At 45.8% G+C, this 17669-nt stretch overlaps 1 protein-coding gene across 1 annotated transcript in view; it reads right to left on the bottom strand.

Annotated features, from left to right (window-relative positions):
• LOC115117971 (phosphatidylinositol 4-phosphate 3-kinase C2 domain-containing subunit beta-like) overlaps positions 1–17669 on the bottom strand; it is a 93511-nt gene that overhangs the window by 32000 nt on the left and 43842 nt on the right. Inside the window, 4 exon segments of the mRNA XM_065002726.1 lie at positions 5439–5547; positions 5621–5791; positions 9459–9581; positions 15012–15207. Coding sequence (XP_064858798.1) covers positions 5439–5547; positions 5621–5791; positions 9459–9581; positions 15012–15207 — 599 coding nt within the window.

The raw sequence follows: 17669 nt of genomic DNA, 5'->3' as shown, positions 1-17669 counted from the left end.
AGTAACAATACTGACTGTTATAGAGCAGCTGGACAAGGTAATGTGTGTATGGAGAGTAACAATACTGACTATTATAGAGCAGCTGGACAAGGTAATGTGTGTATGGAGAGTAACAATACTGACTGTTATAGAGCAGCTGGACAAGGTAATGTGTGTATGGAGAGTAACAATACTGACTGTTATAGAGCAGCTGGACAAGGTAACGTGTGTATGGAGAGTAACAATACTGACTGTTATAGAGCAGCTGGACAAGGTAACGTGTGTATGGAGAGTAACAATACTGACTGTTATAGAGCAGCTGGACAAGGTAATGTGTGTATGGAGAGTAACAATACTGACTGTTATAGAGCAACTGGACAAGGTAATGTGTGTATGGAGAGTAACAATACTGACTGTTATAGAGCAGCTGGACAAGGTAATGTGTGTATGGAGAGTAACAATACTGACTGTTATAGAGCAGCTGGACAAGGTAATGTGTGTATGGAGAGTAACAATACTGACTGTTATAGAGCAGCTGGACAAGGTAATGTGTGTATGGAGAGTAACAATACTGACTGTTATAGAGCAACTGGACAAGGTAATGTCTGTATGGAGAGTAACAATACTGACTGTTATTGAGCAGCTGGACAAGGTAATGTGTATATGGAGAGTAACAATACTGACTGTTATAGAGCAGCTGGACAAGCTAATGTGTGTATGGAGAGTAACAATACTGACTGTTATAGAGCAGCTGGACAAGGTAACGTGTGTATGGAGAGTAACAATACTGACAGTTATAGAGCAGCTGGACAAGGTAACGTGTGTACGGAGAGTAACAATACTGACTGTTATAGAGCAACTGGACAAGGTAATGTGTGTATGGAGAGTAACAATACTGACTGTTATAAAGCAACTGGACAAGGTAATGTGTGTATGGAGAGTAACAATACTGACTGTTATAGAGCAGCTGGACAAGGTAATGTGTGTATGGAGAGTAACAATACTGACTGTTATAAAGCAACTGGACAAGGTAATGTGTGTATGGAGAGTAACAATACTGACTGTTAAAAAGCAACTGGACAAGGTAATGTGTGTATGGAGAGTAAAAATACTGACTATTATAGAGCAGCTGGACAAGGTAACGTGTGTATGGAGAGTAACAATACTGACTGTTATAGAGCAGCTGGACAAGGTAATGTGTGTATGGAGAGTAACAATACTGATTGTTATAGAGCAGCTGGACAAGGTAATGTGTGTATGGAGAGTAACAATACTGACTATTATAGAGCAGCTGGACAAGGTAATGTGTGTATGGAGAGTAACAATACTGACTGTTATAGAGCAGCTGGACAAGGTAACGTGTGTATGGAGAGTAACAATACTGACAGTTATAGAGCAGCTGGACAAGGTAACGTGTGTATGGAGAGTAACAATACTGACTGTTATAGAGCAACTGGACAAGGTAATGTGTGTATGGAGAGTAACAATACTGACTGTTATAGAGCAACTGGACAAGGTAATGTGTGTATGGAGAGTAACAATACTGACTGTTATAGAGCAGCTGGACAAGGTAATGTGCGTATGGAGAGTAACAATACTGACTGTTATAGAGCAACTGGACAAGGTAATGTGTGTATGGAGAGTAACAATACTGACTGTTATAGAGCAGCTGGACAAGGTAATGTGTGTATGGAGAGTAACAATACTGACTGTTATAGAGCAGCTGGACAAGGTAATGTGTGTATGGAGAGTAACAATACTGACTGGTATAGAGCAACTGGACAAGGTAATGTGTGTATGGAGAGTAACAATACTGACTGTTATAGAGCAGCTGGACAAGGTAATGTGTGTATGGAGAGTAACAATACTGACTGTTATAGAGCAACTGGACAAGGTAAAGTGTGTATGGAGAGTAACAATACTGACTATTATAGAGCAGCTGGACAAGGTAATGTGTGTATGGAGAGTAACAATACTGACTGTTATAAAGCAACTGGACAAGGTAATGTGTGTATGGAGAGTAACAATACTGACTGTTATAGAGCAACTGGACAAGGTAATGTGTGTATGGAGAGTAACAATACTGACTGTTATTGAGCAGCTGGACAAGGTAATGTGTGTATGGAGAGTAACAATACTGACTATTATAGAGCAGCTGGACAAGGTAATGTGTGTATGGAGAGTAACAATACTGACTGTTATAAAGCAACTGGACAAGGTAATGTGTGTATGGAGAGTAACAATACTGACTGTTATAGAGCAACTGGACAAGGTAATGTGTGTATGGAGAGTAACAATACTGACTATTATAGAGCAGCTGGACAAGGTAATGTGTGTATGGAGAGTAACAATACTGACTGTTATAAAGCAACTGGACAAGGTAATGTGTGTATGGAGAGTAACAATACTGACTGTTATAGAGCAACTGGACAAGGTAATGTGTGTATGGAGAGTAACAATACTGACTGTTATAGAGCAGCTGGACAAGGTAATGTGTGTATGGAGAGTAACAATACTGACTGTTATAGAGCAGCTGGACAAGGTAATGTGTGTATGGAGAGTATCAATACTGACTGTTATAGAGCAGCTGGACAAGGTAATGTGTGTATGGAGAGTAACAATACTGACTGTTATAGAGCAGCTGGACAAGGTAATGTGTGTATGGAGAGTAACAATACTGACTGTTATAGAGCAGCTGGACAAGGTAATGTGTGTATGGAGAGTAACAATACTGACTGTTTGTTACTGTAATTTAATTATGCCGATGTGTTTTCATTAATTGAATCTATTTTATGAGAATTTGTAAGATTCTTGTTTGCATAAAATAGACGGAGTCTTTTCAATAATAGGTAACAGAATTTATTCTCGGAGCACGCTGCCACGTTACCACGATCAACAGTTTATATACAAAACATGACGTCATTTCATTGCTTAACAGAAACCCCTCCTCTCCACAGGGACAAAGTGAGGTGAAAAGTTCATTCTAACTTACTAACACACTCCCAGGTAACTTTGACCCCTCAACGTTATCGATCACCACTTAGCTGACAGTTCTAATTAACAGAAAACCTAGGAATGCACTCACTGTCTTATCTAAAAACCCCAGAGCTGAGTTTTGTCGGTTCAACCATAGGTTAACGACCTTATCTGTTTACACAGTCCACTTCTTTCTTCCTAGTTGGAATGGTGTTCATTAACTTCAATTACTCCTTGTCTGTGTCACACAATCCCATCGTCTGAACTCATATTTTTAATCAGATATAATAAAACAGAGTATAAGTTTACTTAGTTACAGTTCCATTTAAAATTATTCGTTCAGTCATTTAATCATAATTTTCCCAACACTGTTATAGAGCAGCTGGACAAGGTAACGTGTGTATGGAGAGTAATAATACTGACTGTTATAAAGCAACTGGACAAGGTGTATGGGATAAATGGAAGGGGGGATTTGGGGAGAGGAGAGGAACAGAATGAAGTGAGGAATTAACAAGGAAAGTAGGAGGGGGAAAATAACATGAAGGGGGGATTTGGGGAGAGGAGAGGATCAGAATGAAGTGAGGAATTAACAAGGTTAGTAGGAGGGGAAAAATAACATGAAAAGCCAAGAGAGAAGAAATGTAAAGTCATGGCAGGCCACTGAGGGAAAGCCTTTAGGAAGAAGGGAGGCCGAGAGGAATATAACCAAAACTAGGTCAGATAGAAAATCAATTCTTATGTATCATCCAGTCAGTTTGTTTTGGCAATGAAATGTTTGACGGTGTGCAGAAGAAAATGTGTGTGTGAGAGAGAGGGGGTTACATTCGTAATTAATGAGTCACAGATATATGCCAGGCCCCAGATGTGTCCTATGCAATGTTGGGGCAGTGTGTGTGTGAGTGAGTGAGTGAGTGAGTGAGTGAGTGAGTGAGTGAGTGAGTGAGTGAGTGAGTGAGTGAGCGAGCGAGCGAGAGAGCGAGAGAGTGAGAGAGAGATTCAGATTAATGAGTGACAGATGTATGCCAGGCCCCAGATGTGTCTTATGCGATGCTGGGGGAGTGTGTGTGTGTGAGAGTGAGTGAGTGAGAGAGTGAGAGAGAGAGAGATTCAGATTAATGAGTGACAGATGTATGCCAGGCCCCAGATGTGTCTTATGTGATGCTGGGGGAGTGTGTGTGTGTGAGAGTGAGTGAGTGAGAGAGTGAGAGAGAGAGAGATTCAGATTAATGAGTGACAGATGTATGCCAGGCCCCAGATGTGTCTTATGTGATGCTGGGGGAGTGTGTGTGTGTGAGAGTGAGTGAGTGAGAGAGTGAGAGAGAGAGAGATTCAGATTAATGAGTGACAGATGTATGCCAGGCCCCAGATGTGTCTTATGCGATGCTGGGGGAGTGTGTGTGTGTAAGCATATGTTGTTCTGCCATCAGTGATGAAGTATGAAGCCTCAAATGTTGTCGCCACGTTAACGAGGAGACCGACTGCAATAGAATACACACACAGATCCCATTTTAACGCAGCCCACAGCACTGAGACAAAGAGCAACTGGGAACCAGCGCCACAGGCCAGCTGGCACTGCTACACACTGGGCTGGCACTGCATGAGGGACTGGGTTTACAATACAATACTGCTGAGAAGAAACCCTGTGTCTACGTGCGTGAGAGAGAGAATGAGTGAGTGAGAGCGAGGAGGACGTGTGTGTCAGAAGGAAGGGCAGACAGACAGCAGGGCACTCTAATATCCAGGGTGAGTTTTTTGGACAGAGCAGATCCAACTGACCTACTTTCAGGTCCCTTCTGCAGATAGCAGTTGTAGTGTGTGTACTACATGCATGACTACCAATGTGTGTGAGAGTCCCTCTGCCTATGCTTTAACATGTGTGGAGAGTATTCTGGTCATACAGACAGACCGAGCACTTTGGAAGTCCAAACCCCCATCTGCGCCACCACTCTAAAACGTGTCTAAAGACAGACAGCGTTCATGTTAGACACGGAGGCAGGAAACCTACTGTACCTGTAGCCTGTGAATAAGCCTTTTATAGGCTGTTCTTTTAACCAGGAGCAACGGTGTATGTTTATTGAAACAGGCCAGTCCGGAGAGGAAAGAGGGCGGAGAGAGTGAGGAAGAGGGAGGGCGGAGAGGAAAGAGGGCGGAGAGAGTGAGGAAGAGGCAGGGCGGAGAGGAAAGAGGGCGGAGAGAGTGAGGAAGAGGGAGGGCGGAGAGGAAAGAGGGCGGAGAGAGTGAGGAAGAGGGAGGGCGGAGAGGAAAGGAAGGAAAGCTGTAACAGATGGATATAGAGAAAAAGAGAGGGAGTGAAAAAGGAGGACACTAGGTAATAGGGAACTACATCTTGAAAAATAAATAGAGGGAAATAAGAGAAAGAGAGGAAGGAAGAGGAGGAAAAAAGTGTGTGCGTGCGCACATATGCCGTGTGTGTGTGTGTGTGTGTGTGTGTGTGTGTGTGTGTGTGTGACTAGGTCAGTTACCTGCAGGATGACGCTGTCAGGCTGGCTGAAGTTGGGGAAGCTGGAGCGAGCGTTACTTCCTGGGGTGGAAGGCCACAGACCCAGTAGCTTCCTCCCACATGTCAGGATGCTGAGGGAGAGGGTGATGGTCATAATCGCAGACACACACCCACCCACCCACCCTCCTGTGGACTAATACTCACTGTCTGAAGTTGAAGAGGGGCATGGTGACCCAGCCCAGGGATTCGATGCTGCGGCGCTGCTTACTACCCTTCTCTTCCACTCCTCCAGGGGGTGGCAGAGCACTGGCACACAGAGTCACTGTCAGCTGGGTCTCCCTTGGCAACTGGTTGATCTGCACTGGGAAACACACCCTGCGGGGTGGAGGGAGGGAGGGAGGGAAATGCAATGAGAGAGGAGGATATAGAGAAGGATTGAAGGGGAAAGGAGGAATAGAGAAGGACAGAATGCGTGGGGGGTTGAGAGAGTGGGAGAGAGAGATTCAGTTGTAGTTGAATTGTGAAATGCAGTAGCTATAATATAAATACACATTTTCTTAGAAGAGAGTCTGGGAGTGGCACTGTAACTGCTACTGAACAGTAACGTTATAGAACTAGTAAACGATCCCTCATTGTAACTGAAGAGCAGAGTAACGTTATAGAGCTAGTAAACGATCCCTCACTGTAACTGAACAACAGAGTAACGTTATAGAGCTAGTAAACGATCCCTCACTGTAACTGAACAGCAGAGTAACGTTATAGAGCTAGTAAACGATCCCTCATTGTAACTGAACAGCAGAGTAACGTTATAGAGCTAGTAAACGATCCCTCACTGTAACTGAACAGCAGAGTAACGTTATAGAGCTAGTAAACGATTCCTCACTGTAACTGAACAGCAGAGTAACGTTATAGAGCTAGTAAACGAGTCCTCACTGTAACAGAACAGCAGAGTAACGTTATAGAGCTAGTAAACGAGCCCTCACTGTAACAGAACAGCAGAGTAACGTTATAGAGCTAGTAAACGATCCCTCACTGTAACTGAACAACAGAGTAACGTTATAGAGCTAGTAAACGAGCCCTCACTGTAACTGAACAGCAGAGTAACGTTATAGAGCTAGTAAACGAGCCCTCACTGTAACTGAACAGCAGAGTAACGTTATAGAGCTAGTAAACGATCCCTCACTGTAACTGAAGAGCAGAGTAACGTTATAGAGCTAGTAAACGAGCCCTCACTGTAACTGAAGAGCAGAGTAATGTTATAGAGCTAGTAAACGAGCCCTCACTGTAACAGAACAGCAGAGTAACGTTATAGAGCTAGTAAACAAGCCCTCCATTTATATTTAGCCCTCTGTCATCCACATGGGACCTGTGTGCTTTCAACACGTCTCCCACATGAAAGAGAATAACACATTAAGAACTCTGTTGGAATCCTAAAACTTCAAAGACTCGTTAGCATGAAAAAAGCTAGCATCGAGTCAACTAAAAATAGTAGTGTGATGAACAAACACCATTGGTTCTGAGCTAAACCCCACTGGTGGACCTGCTAGCATGCTTCGCTAACTAAGACAACATGTTCAGTTATGGGACCTGTTTGTACACTATGGGCGGGAGTGCCGGAATAGATACTTGAAGAACAATAGAGAACAAAAAAGGAATGGCTCACCCCCCAACTTGTGCCGTGTCATTTATTTTAACCTTCATTTAACTAGGCAAGTCAGTTAAGAACAAATTCTTATTTACAATGACGGGCTACCCTGGCCAAACCCTAACGACGCTGGGCCAATTGTGCGCCACAGTATGGGACTCCCAATCACGGCCGGTTGTGATACAGCCTGCAATCGAACCAGGGTCTGTAGTGACGCCTCTAGCACTGAGATGCAGTGCCTTAGACCGCTGTGCCACTTGGAAGCCCAGACGACACATGAGGTCATGAGGACACATGGACCACCTATTGAGATGTACCTTTTGTTAAAGAAATTAGGTGATAAATGAGGTGAAAAGGAGAACGGAGTAGGACTTTAAGATGAGTCGTCCAGACAAAAAGACTAAAATGTACATTGAAGACTTACACACAACCAACAAACCATGAACAGTTTGAGGAAGGCTACCTTACAAGGCTGTAGCCTGCTGCACTCCCTGTCCAAACTCCAATGTACTCCAGCCATAATGAAACATGACCTGTTTGGTATTTGTGCCAGGCCTATTTGTGTTTATTCCATCTCAAGAAGCTTCAACAAGCTGGACACTGTCAAGCAGTCTTCTCGGTAAGTGTTGTTTTAGGGTCAAGGTTTTACAAAATTGTTGTCACATCTGAAGGAACCATTAGGCAGCCTACACGGGTTGCCCAAACATGTTTCTCTACAACACTTTATAAATCCACCCGGATACCGGAGGACTAAAAGTATTATTACAATAGAGGCAAAAATAATATTGCAACAATAGTATCTTTAAAATAACCCCAGGGACCAGGAGGTACAGAGATCAGAAAATAGATATGCATACATAGCCAAGGAGACTAGTTACAACCCACAAATAACAACCCACTGGAAACACTTCCATCTGCTTCAATAAGAACCCACATGTCCTCCCACACATAAACACAGCCACATGTCCTCCCACACATAAACACAACCACATGTCCTCCCACACATAAACACATCCACATGTCCTCCCACACATAAACACAGCCACATGTCCTCCCACACATAAACACAGCCACATGTCCTCCCACACATAAACACAGCCACATGTCCTCCCACACATAAACACAACCACATGTCCTCCCACACATAAACACAACCACATGTCCTCCCACACATAAACACAGCCACATGTCCTCCCACACATAAACACAGCCACATGTCCTCCCACACATAAACACACCCACATGTCCTCCCGCACATAAACACAGCCACATGTCCTCCCGCACATAAACACAGCCACATGTCCTCCCACACATAAACATGTCCTCCCACACATAAACACAGCCACATGTCCTCCCACACATAAACACATCCACATGTCCTCCCACACATAAACACAGCCACATGTCCTCCCACACATACACACCCACATGTCTTCCCACACATAAACACACCCACATGTCCTCCCACACATAAACACAGCCACATGTCCTCCTACACATAAACACACCCACATGTCCTCCCACACATAAACACACCCACATGTCCTCCCACACATAAACACAGCCACATGTCCTCCCACACATAAACACAGCCACATGTCCTCCCACACATAAACACAGCCACATGTCCTCCCACACATAAACACACCCACATGTCCTCCCACACATAAACACAGCCACATGTCCTCCCACACATAAACACACCCACATGTCCTCCCACACATAAACACACCCACATGTCTTCCCACACATAAACACACCCACATGTCCTCCCACACATAAACACACCCACATGTCCTCCCGCACATAAACACACCCACATGTCCTTCCGCACATAAACACACCCACATGCACGACCAACAGCTCTTTCCAGTGGACACATATAGGGGACAGTAGGTGGACAAACAGAACACCTGGTACTAGAGTGGGATGGCTTGAACCCTAACATGCTTTAGGAAGCCAATGTGTACGTTGTGTATGTTGTGTATGTTGTGTACGTTGTGTATGTTGTGTACGTTGTGTATGTTGTGTATGTTGTGTATGTTGTGTACGTTGTGTACGTTGTGTATGTTGTGTATGTTGTGTACGTTGTGTACGTTGTGTATGTTGTGTACGTTGTGTATGTTGTGTATGTTGTGTATGTTGTGTACGTTGTGTATGTTGTGTACGTTGTGTATGTTGTGTATGTTGTGTACGTTGTGTATGTTGTGTACGTTGTGTACGTTATGAGTACATGTTGTTAGAAGTGGTAGTTTAGATTGCAAATATCTATGTTGCTTTTAAATGATAAGCATCATGTAATATTAGGATACATAGACTCTGATTGGTGAACATCTCTGTGAGGTTGCTTGAGGTGCCTATAAGGTCTGTTGTGACAGGCTGTGATTGGGTACGTACCTCTGATCCCAGAGTACCAGGTGAAACAGGTACTTGCTGACCTGCTGTTTGCTGGTGTGCTGGGGGGCACAAAGCTCCGCCCCTCCATGGGTCAGAGAGCACGACAGGAAGAAGCCCTCGTAGCTGATAGGAAGAGGAAGTGGAAATCAGCCAATGGGATAACAGAGAGGAGATGACAAGGTGAATCCAGGTAAAATCTATGATCATTTTAGTGACGTCACTTGTTAAATCTACTTAAATCAGTGTAGACGAAGGGGAGGTGACCGGTTAAATGCAAACTCAATACTATGAAGGTGTTTTAATGTTTTGTACACTCAGTGTAGATGATAGGCCAATGGAGTTTCATAATGACTATGCCTGGAAATGCTATAATTACAAGTAACTGAGCACCTTGCCCTCCCTTATATAAAGGGGGAATGAGGAGGCTGGTCTCTAGAGAGGAGGTATAAAAGGAAGAGTAGACCAGTGAGGCACTGGGACCAGGCAGGGAAACTCTAAATGTTACATAGAATTAGCAATATTCACAAATTCATAGCATTTTATTTTACAGGACTATAAATCTGGTATTTTAGCTACTTGGTAATAACTTATTTAGCTGTAATTACTTATATTATTAATCCCCAAGACTGAATAGTAATTAAAGGGTAATAACATTGGTTAACAATGTTACCATGTAATTCGTCTTACAGTAGAGTGCTATTGCTACTAAGGGAAGTACAATTACACGACACCCATCAGCGCCCGATACCCATCAGCGCCCGATACCCATCAGCGTCCGATACCCATCAGCGCCAGATACCCAACAGCGCCCGATACCCAACAGCGCCCGATACCCATCAGCGCCCGAAACCCATTAGCGTCCGAAACCCATCAGCGCCAGATACCCATCAGCCCCCGATACCCATCAGCGCCCGATACCCATCAGCGTCCGATACCCATCAGCACCAGATACCCAACAGCGCCCGATACCCATCGGCGCCCGATACCCATCGGCTCCCGACACCCATCGGCGGCGCCGACACCCATCGGCGCCCGACACCCATCGGCGCCCGTTACCCATCGGCCCCCGATACCCATCAGCGCCCGATACCCATCAGCGCCCGATACCCATCAGCGCCCGATACCCATCAGCGCCCGACACCCATCGGCGCCCGTTACCCATCGGCGCCCGACACCCATCGGCGCCCGACACCCATCGGCGCCCGATACCCATCGGCGCCCGTTACCCATCGGCGCCCGATACCCATCGGCGCCCGATACCCATCAGCGCCCGATACCCATCAGCGCCCGATACCCATCAGCGCCCGATACCCATCAGTGCCCGATACCCATCAGTGCCCGTTCTAAATGTTTAAGACAGGACTCCATCGGATCCCAAACTGATCAAAATTTTACTCATATGACTTTTTTTCTACCTTCCAAAAATACCTCATAGTTTGACAACTGATGCGGCCTTTCCTTCAGTGTGGAACTAAGCATGTAACTATGTTGAGTCATGAAGTTTATCAGTAGCCTCGTCAAACTGAGCACAGCTTTGCACACTGACCAACGGCAGGTAGGCGGCCTGCTCCAGATCTTGCGCATCTGCACCTTCAGCATTCAAATGCAAAAATGTCTTATTAGGTTATTGTTATCTCTACCATGTTGAACATGGTGTTTTACCAGAAGAAAAGGTACCGGAGACAACTCTGATCTGGCTATAGCCTGTGAGTGTGGGGGAATGGTTAGGGTAAGGACTTATATCAAATGAATGTGTTTATGCAAAAAACGTGCATCGAACCACATTGAAATGATTCGTTCTGTAATCAAACCAAATTGCACCGAATCGATTCCAACTAAAACATATCGTTCCTGTATCGTGACGGAGCCCATGTATCTAGATACATATCCAATCGTCTTGAAAGGGGAATATGCACATGCACCTAATTGCTACCTAAATCCCTATCTGAAAACCTTATCAATACAGAGGATATCCATTGTGTGGGAGATTAGCTGATATTTTGGTATCAATTGATCTGTCTTCCTGCACACAAAGACACACCTTCACACACACAGATGGCATGTGAAACCGCCGGACAGGTGCCGAGTGACCAGCCAGAGCTCTGCCCCACCCCTTCGGGTTAAAGGTCAGGCAGGGTTCCCAGGCTGTCAATCAATCACGTGCCCGCATCAGTTTCAAGGGAGACAAATGAGCCAACTGGGGTCTGGAGAGGGGGGTGGGGGGTGAAGCAGAGCGGACCCTTCATGTGGCTGGAAGGGGGTGGGGGAGTGGAGGAGGGCCAGACACGGCGGTGGGCATAGGGAGGGTACCGGGGAAAGTCTAGGAGCAGAGACAATGGTAAGGGCAATAGGGCTGCAGGGTGAGTGTGGGGGAATGGGTAGGGTAAGGAGTTGAGTATAGAATGTATGGGAATGGTGGGATGGCAGTGCATATACCCCTGCATACAGTATGTGGCAGTGCCAGAGGAGAGTTGAAGAAAGGGCAGGTGCTGAGAGAAGACAGATTCATGGAGATTCAGGGGGAGGGTTTGGCCTGACCTGAATTCACTCAGGTCAATATAGAGGGAGGGGTGTGATGGGAAGGGAAAAGGGAGAAAAAAGGGTAGAAGATGGAAGAGAGGATGGGAAAAGTAAGAGAAGTAAAAATGGAATGGAGGGTGATAAAAAGAGAGAAGTAGAGGGAGAAGGGGGGGATAGGGAGAAGGGGAGAAGATAGGGAGAAGGGGAGAGGATAGGGAGAAGGGGAGAGGATAGGGAGAAGGGGAGAGGATAGGGAGAAGGGGAGAAGATAGGGAGAAGGGGAGAGGATAGGGAGAAGGGGAGAGGATAGGGAGAAGGGGAGAGGATAGGGAGAAGGGAGAGGATAGGGAGAAAGTATAGGGTGAAGGGGAGGGGGATAGGCAGAAGGGGAGAAGATAGGGAGAAAGGATAGGGAGAAGGGGAGGGGGATAGGGAGACAGGATAGGGAGAAGGGGAGAGGATAGGGAGAAGGGGAGAGGATAGGGAGAAGGGGAGAAGTTAGGGAGAAGGGGAGAGGATAGGGGAAGGGGAGAGGATAGGGAGAAGGGGAGGGGGATAGGGAGAAAGGATAGGGAGAAGGGGAGAGGATAGGGAGAAGGGGAGGGAGGATAGGGAGAAAGGATAGGGAGAAGGGGAGAGGATAGGGAGAAAGGATAGGGAGAAGGGGAGGGGGATAGGGAGAAAGGATAGGGAGAAGGGGAGGGGGATAGGGAGAAGGTGAGGGGGATAGGGAGAAGGGGATAAGATAGGGAGAAAGGATAGGGAGAAGGGGAGAGGATAGGGAGAAGGGGAGAGGATAGGGAGAAGGGGAGAGGATAGGGAGAAGGGAGAGGATAGGGAGAAAGGATAGGGAGAAGGGGAGGGGGATAGGGAGAAAGGATAGGCAGAAGGGGAGGGGGATAGGGAGAGAGGGGAGGGGGATAGGGAGAAGGGGAGAAGATAGGGAGAAAGGATAGGGAGAAGGGGAGAGGATAGGGAGAAGGGGAGAGGATAGGAGAAGGGGAGAAGTTAGGGAGAAGGGGAGAGGATAGGGGGAAGGGGAGAGGATAGGGAGAAGGGGAGGGGGATAGGGAGAAAGGATAGGGAGAAGGGGAGAGGATAGGGAGAAGGGGAGGGAGGATAGGGAGAAAGGATAGGGAGAAGGGGAGAGGATAGGGAGAAAGGATAGGGAGAAGGGGAGGGGGATAGGGAGAAAGGATAGGGAGAAGGGGAGGGGGATAGGGAGAAGGTGAGGGGGATAGGGAGAAGGGGATAAGATAGGGAGAAAGGATAGGGAGAAGGGGAGAGGATAGGGAGAAGGGGAGAGGATAGGGAGAAGGGAGAGGATAGGGAGAAGGGGAGAGGATAGGGAGAAAGGATAGGGAGAAGGGGAGGGGGATAGGGAGAAAGGATAGGCAGAAGGGGAGGGGGATAGGGAGAAGGGGAGGGGGATAGGGAGAAGGGAGAAGATAGGGAGAAAGGATAGGGAGAAGGGGAGAGGATAGGGAGAAGGGGAGAGGATAGGGAGAAGGGGAGGGGATAGGGAGAAAGGATAGGGAGAAGGGGAGGGGGATAGGGAGAAGGGGAGAAGATAGGGAGAGGGGAGAGGATAGGGAGAAAGGGGGATAGGGAGAAGGGGAGAAGATAGGGAGAAGGGGAGAAGATAGGGAGAAGGGGAGAGGATAGGGAGAAAGGATAGGGAGAAGAGGGAGAAGGGAGAGAAAATGAGATAGAAAGTGGAGAGGGAATGAAGGGAATAGGAAAGAGAAATAGAAGGGCAGAGAATGAGAGAGGGAGAATAAGAGAGGGAGAAGGAGAGAGGGAGAATAAGAGAGGGAGAAGGAAAGGGATAAGGAGAAGCAGTGGTGTAAAGTACTAAAGTAAAAATACTTGTAAGTACTACTTAAGTAGTTTTTGGGGGTATCTGTACTTCACTATTTACATTTTTGACACCTTTTACTTCACTACATTCCGAATGAAAAATGATGTACTTTTTACTTCATACATTTTCCCTGACACCAAAAAGTACTCGTTACATTTTGGATGCTTAGCAGGAAAGAAAAATAGTCTAATTCACACATTTATCAAGAGAACATCCCTGGTCATCCCTACTCCCTCTGATCCGGTGGACTTACTAAACAAATGCTTAGTGTTGGACCATGGCCCTGGCTATCTGTAAATTCTCTTCTCTTTCTTTTACTTCTCTTCTCTTTCTTTTACTTCTCTTCTCTTTCTTTTACTTCTCTTCTCTTTCTTTTACTTCTCTTTCTTTTACTTCTCTTCTCTTTCTTTTACTTCTCTTTCTTTTACTTCTCTTTCTTCTCTTCTCTTTCCTTTACTTCTCTTTCTTTTACTTCTCTTTCTTCTCTTCTCTTTCCTTTACTTCTCTTTCTTTTACTTCTCTTCTCTTTCTTTTACTTCTCTTTCTTTTACTTCTCTTTCTTTTACTTCTCTTTCTTTCACTTCTCTTTCTTTTACTTCTCTTTCTTTTACTTCTCTTTCTTCTCTCCTCTTTCTTTTACTTCTCTTTCTTTTACTTCTCTTTCTTCTCTTCTCTTTCTTTTACTTCTCTTTCTTTTACTTCTCTTCTCTTTCTTTTACCTCATCTTCTCTTTCTTTTACTTCTCTTCTCTTTCTCTTTTACTTTTACTTCTCTAAGGTATGTTTACTTTCACTCAAGTATGAAAATTGGGTACATTTTCCACCACTGGGGAGAAGGAGAGGGATGGAGAAGGAGAGGGAGGGAGAAGGAGAGGGATGGAGAAGGAGAGGGATGGAGAAGGAGAGGGATGGAGAAGGAGAGGGATGGAGAAGGAGAGGGAGGGAGAAGGATGGAGAAGGAGAGGGATGGAGAAGGAGAGGGATGGAGAAGGAGAGGGAGGGAGAGGGATGGAGAAGGAGAGGGAGGGAGGGAGAGGGAGAGGGATGGAGAAGGAGAGGGATGGAGAAGGAGAGGGATGGAGAGGGAGAGGGAGGGAGAGGGATAACACAATGTCATCCTCATAGATTATACTAGGGAAATCCAGCCTGAACAGCTGCCTGTGTGTGTGTTACCTGGCCGCCCATGTGATGGGGATGCGGTGAGCAGCGTAGACGCTGAAGGATAGGACGTTGGTGACCAGGCCTGCTTCCTGTGTGGGCGCCGTGTGCCGGTTGCTCTGCACCGTGGTGTGGAAGTTAGCGTTGAATGTGCTGCAGTACAGCTCCACCAGATCTAAAATTGCCACCGTCAGCTTCTCCACCACTTTCTCTGCAACATTTTCAGAAACCATTTAGATTCACCTTCATTTAGCAGACGCGCTTATCCAGACAGACTTACACTAAGTGCATTTAATCAAAGAGGGCTAAACAACCACTTAACACAAGCATTAAAAGTTCAACTTTCTGAATGTTAGTAATAATCAGGGTGCAGAATTGAGCATCCATGACCGAGTGGTCACGCACGTCTCCAAATCATTCATCAAGTTTGCTGATGACAACAGAGTGGTGCAAAATAACCTCTCCCTCAACGCCAACTCATTATATATACTGTATTCTAGTCATGGTTCATCCTATATAAAACATATTTTTGGGATTATGTATGTATTGTTTTGTATTGCAAGGCCATCAGACTTAAATAGCCATCATCAGCCAGCTTCCACCCGGTTACACAACCCTGCACCTTAGAGGCTGCTGCCCTATTTACATACACTACCGTTCAAAAGCTTGGGGTCACTTAGAAACTTCCTTGTTTTTGAAAGAAAAGCACTTTTTTTGTCCATTATAATAACATCAAATTGATCAGAAATACAGTGTAGACATTGTTAATGTTGTAAATGACTATTGTAGCTGGAAACGGCTGATTTCTTATGGAATATCTACATAGGCGTACCGAGGCCCATTATCAGCAACCATCACTCCTGTGTTCCAATGGCACGTTGTGTTAGCTAATCCAAGTTTATCATTTTAAAAGGCTAATTGATCATTAGAAAACCCTTTTGCAATTATGTTAGCACAGCTGAAAACTGTTGTGCTGATTAAAGAGGCAATAAAACTGGCTTTCTTTAAACTAGTTGAGTATCTGGAGCATCCGCATTTGTGGGTTCGATTACAGGCTCAAAATGGCTGGAAATAAATAACTTTTTTCTGAAACTCGTCAGTCTATTCTTGTTCTGAGAAATAAAGGCTATTCCATGCGAGAAATTTTAAAGAAACTGAAGCTCTCGTACAACGAGGTGTACTACTCCCTTCACAGACCAGCGCAAACTGGCTCTAACCAGAATAGAAAGAGGAGTGGGAAGCCCCGGTGCACAACTGAGCAAGAGGACAAGTACATTAGTGTGTCTAGTTTGAGAAACAGACGCCTCACAAGTCCTCAGCTTCATTAAATAGTACCCGCAAAACACCAGTCTCAACGTTAACAGTGAAGAGGCGACTCCGGGATGCTGGGATACGGCAGAGTTGCAAAGAAAAAGACATATCTCAGACTGGCCAATAAAAATAAAATATTATGATGGGCAAAAGAACAGACACTGGACAGAGGAACTCTGCCTAGAAGGCCAGCATCCCGGAGTCGCCGCTTTACTGTTGAAGTTGAGACTGGTGTTTTGCGGGTACTATTTAATGAAGCTGCCAGTTGAGGACTTGTGAGACGTCTGTTTCTCAAAGCAGAGGAATGTCAAACATCAAACATCAGTTATTGTCATCATTCCATGGTTGTGCCCCAAATAGCACCCTATTCCCTATATAGTGCACTACTTTTGACCAAGGCTCTTAGGGGTGCCATTTGGGACACATAACATGGCTGCTCCATGTCAACACAGCTCAGCTGACTGGGCTCCACTGTTTACATTGTGTCTCTTTATACATCCATTGGAGCAGCAGCTCAGCCCTACACTGGAAACAACATCCCAAATCTCTGAAATGTTATCCCTCTCTTTTCAAGGGCAGACGGACAGATAGAGCTTGGTGAATGGATGGAGGTGGTGCTTGGTGTATCCTGTACGAAGCTAGCCATCCTTCCTGTTTGTTTGAGTGTGACGGGGAGGTAGAGCTTGGTGAATGGATGGAGGTGATGCTTGGTGTATCCTGTACGAAGCTAGCCATCCTTCCTGTTTGTTTGAGTGTGACGGGGAGGTAGAGCTTGGTGAATGGATGGAGGTGGTGCTTGGTGTATCCTGTACGAAGCTAGCCATCCTTCCTGTTTGTTTGAGTGTGACGGGGAGGTAGAGCTTGGTGAATGGATGGAGGTGGTGCTTGGTGTATCCTGTACGAAGCTAGCCATCCTTCCTGTTTGTTTGAGTGTGACGGGGAGGTAGAGCTTGGTGAATGGATGGAGGTGGTGCTTGGTGTATCCTGTACGAAGCTAGCCATCCTTCCTGTTTGTTTGAGAGCTTACGGTACGATCTTTATTGCATTACACTACTGTACAGACCTGACCTGGACCCCATAACCAAGTGTCCCTCCTCTCTCACTACTCTCCATCTGTACTCTTCCTCCCTTGCTCCTCTCTTCCATCTACAGTATCTCATCACTCCTCTTTTTCTATCCTCAGTTCCTCTTCTGTCCCGTATCTGTCTGTATGTCTCTTATCCCCCTGTCTGTCTCCTATCCTCCTTCCCCTCTGTCTGTCTCCTATCCCCCTGTCTGTCTCCTATTCCCTCTGTCTGTCTCCTATCCCAATGTCTGTCTCCTATTCCCTCTGTCTGTCTCCTATCCCCCTGTCTGTCTCCT

The sequence above is a fragment of the Oncorhynchus nerka genome, linkage group LG2, assembly GCF_034236695.1.
Source record: "Oncorhynchus nerka isolate Pitt River linkage group LG2, Oner_Uvic_2.0, whole genome shotgun sequence".
Taxonomy (NCBI): Eukaryota; Metazoa; Chordata; class Actinopteri; order Salmoniformes; family Salmonidae; genus Oncorhynchus; species Oncorhynchus nerka.
This window is presented reverse-complemented; position numbering and strand designations above follow the sequence as displayed.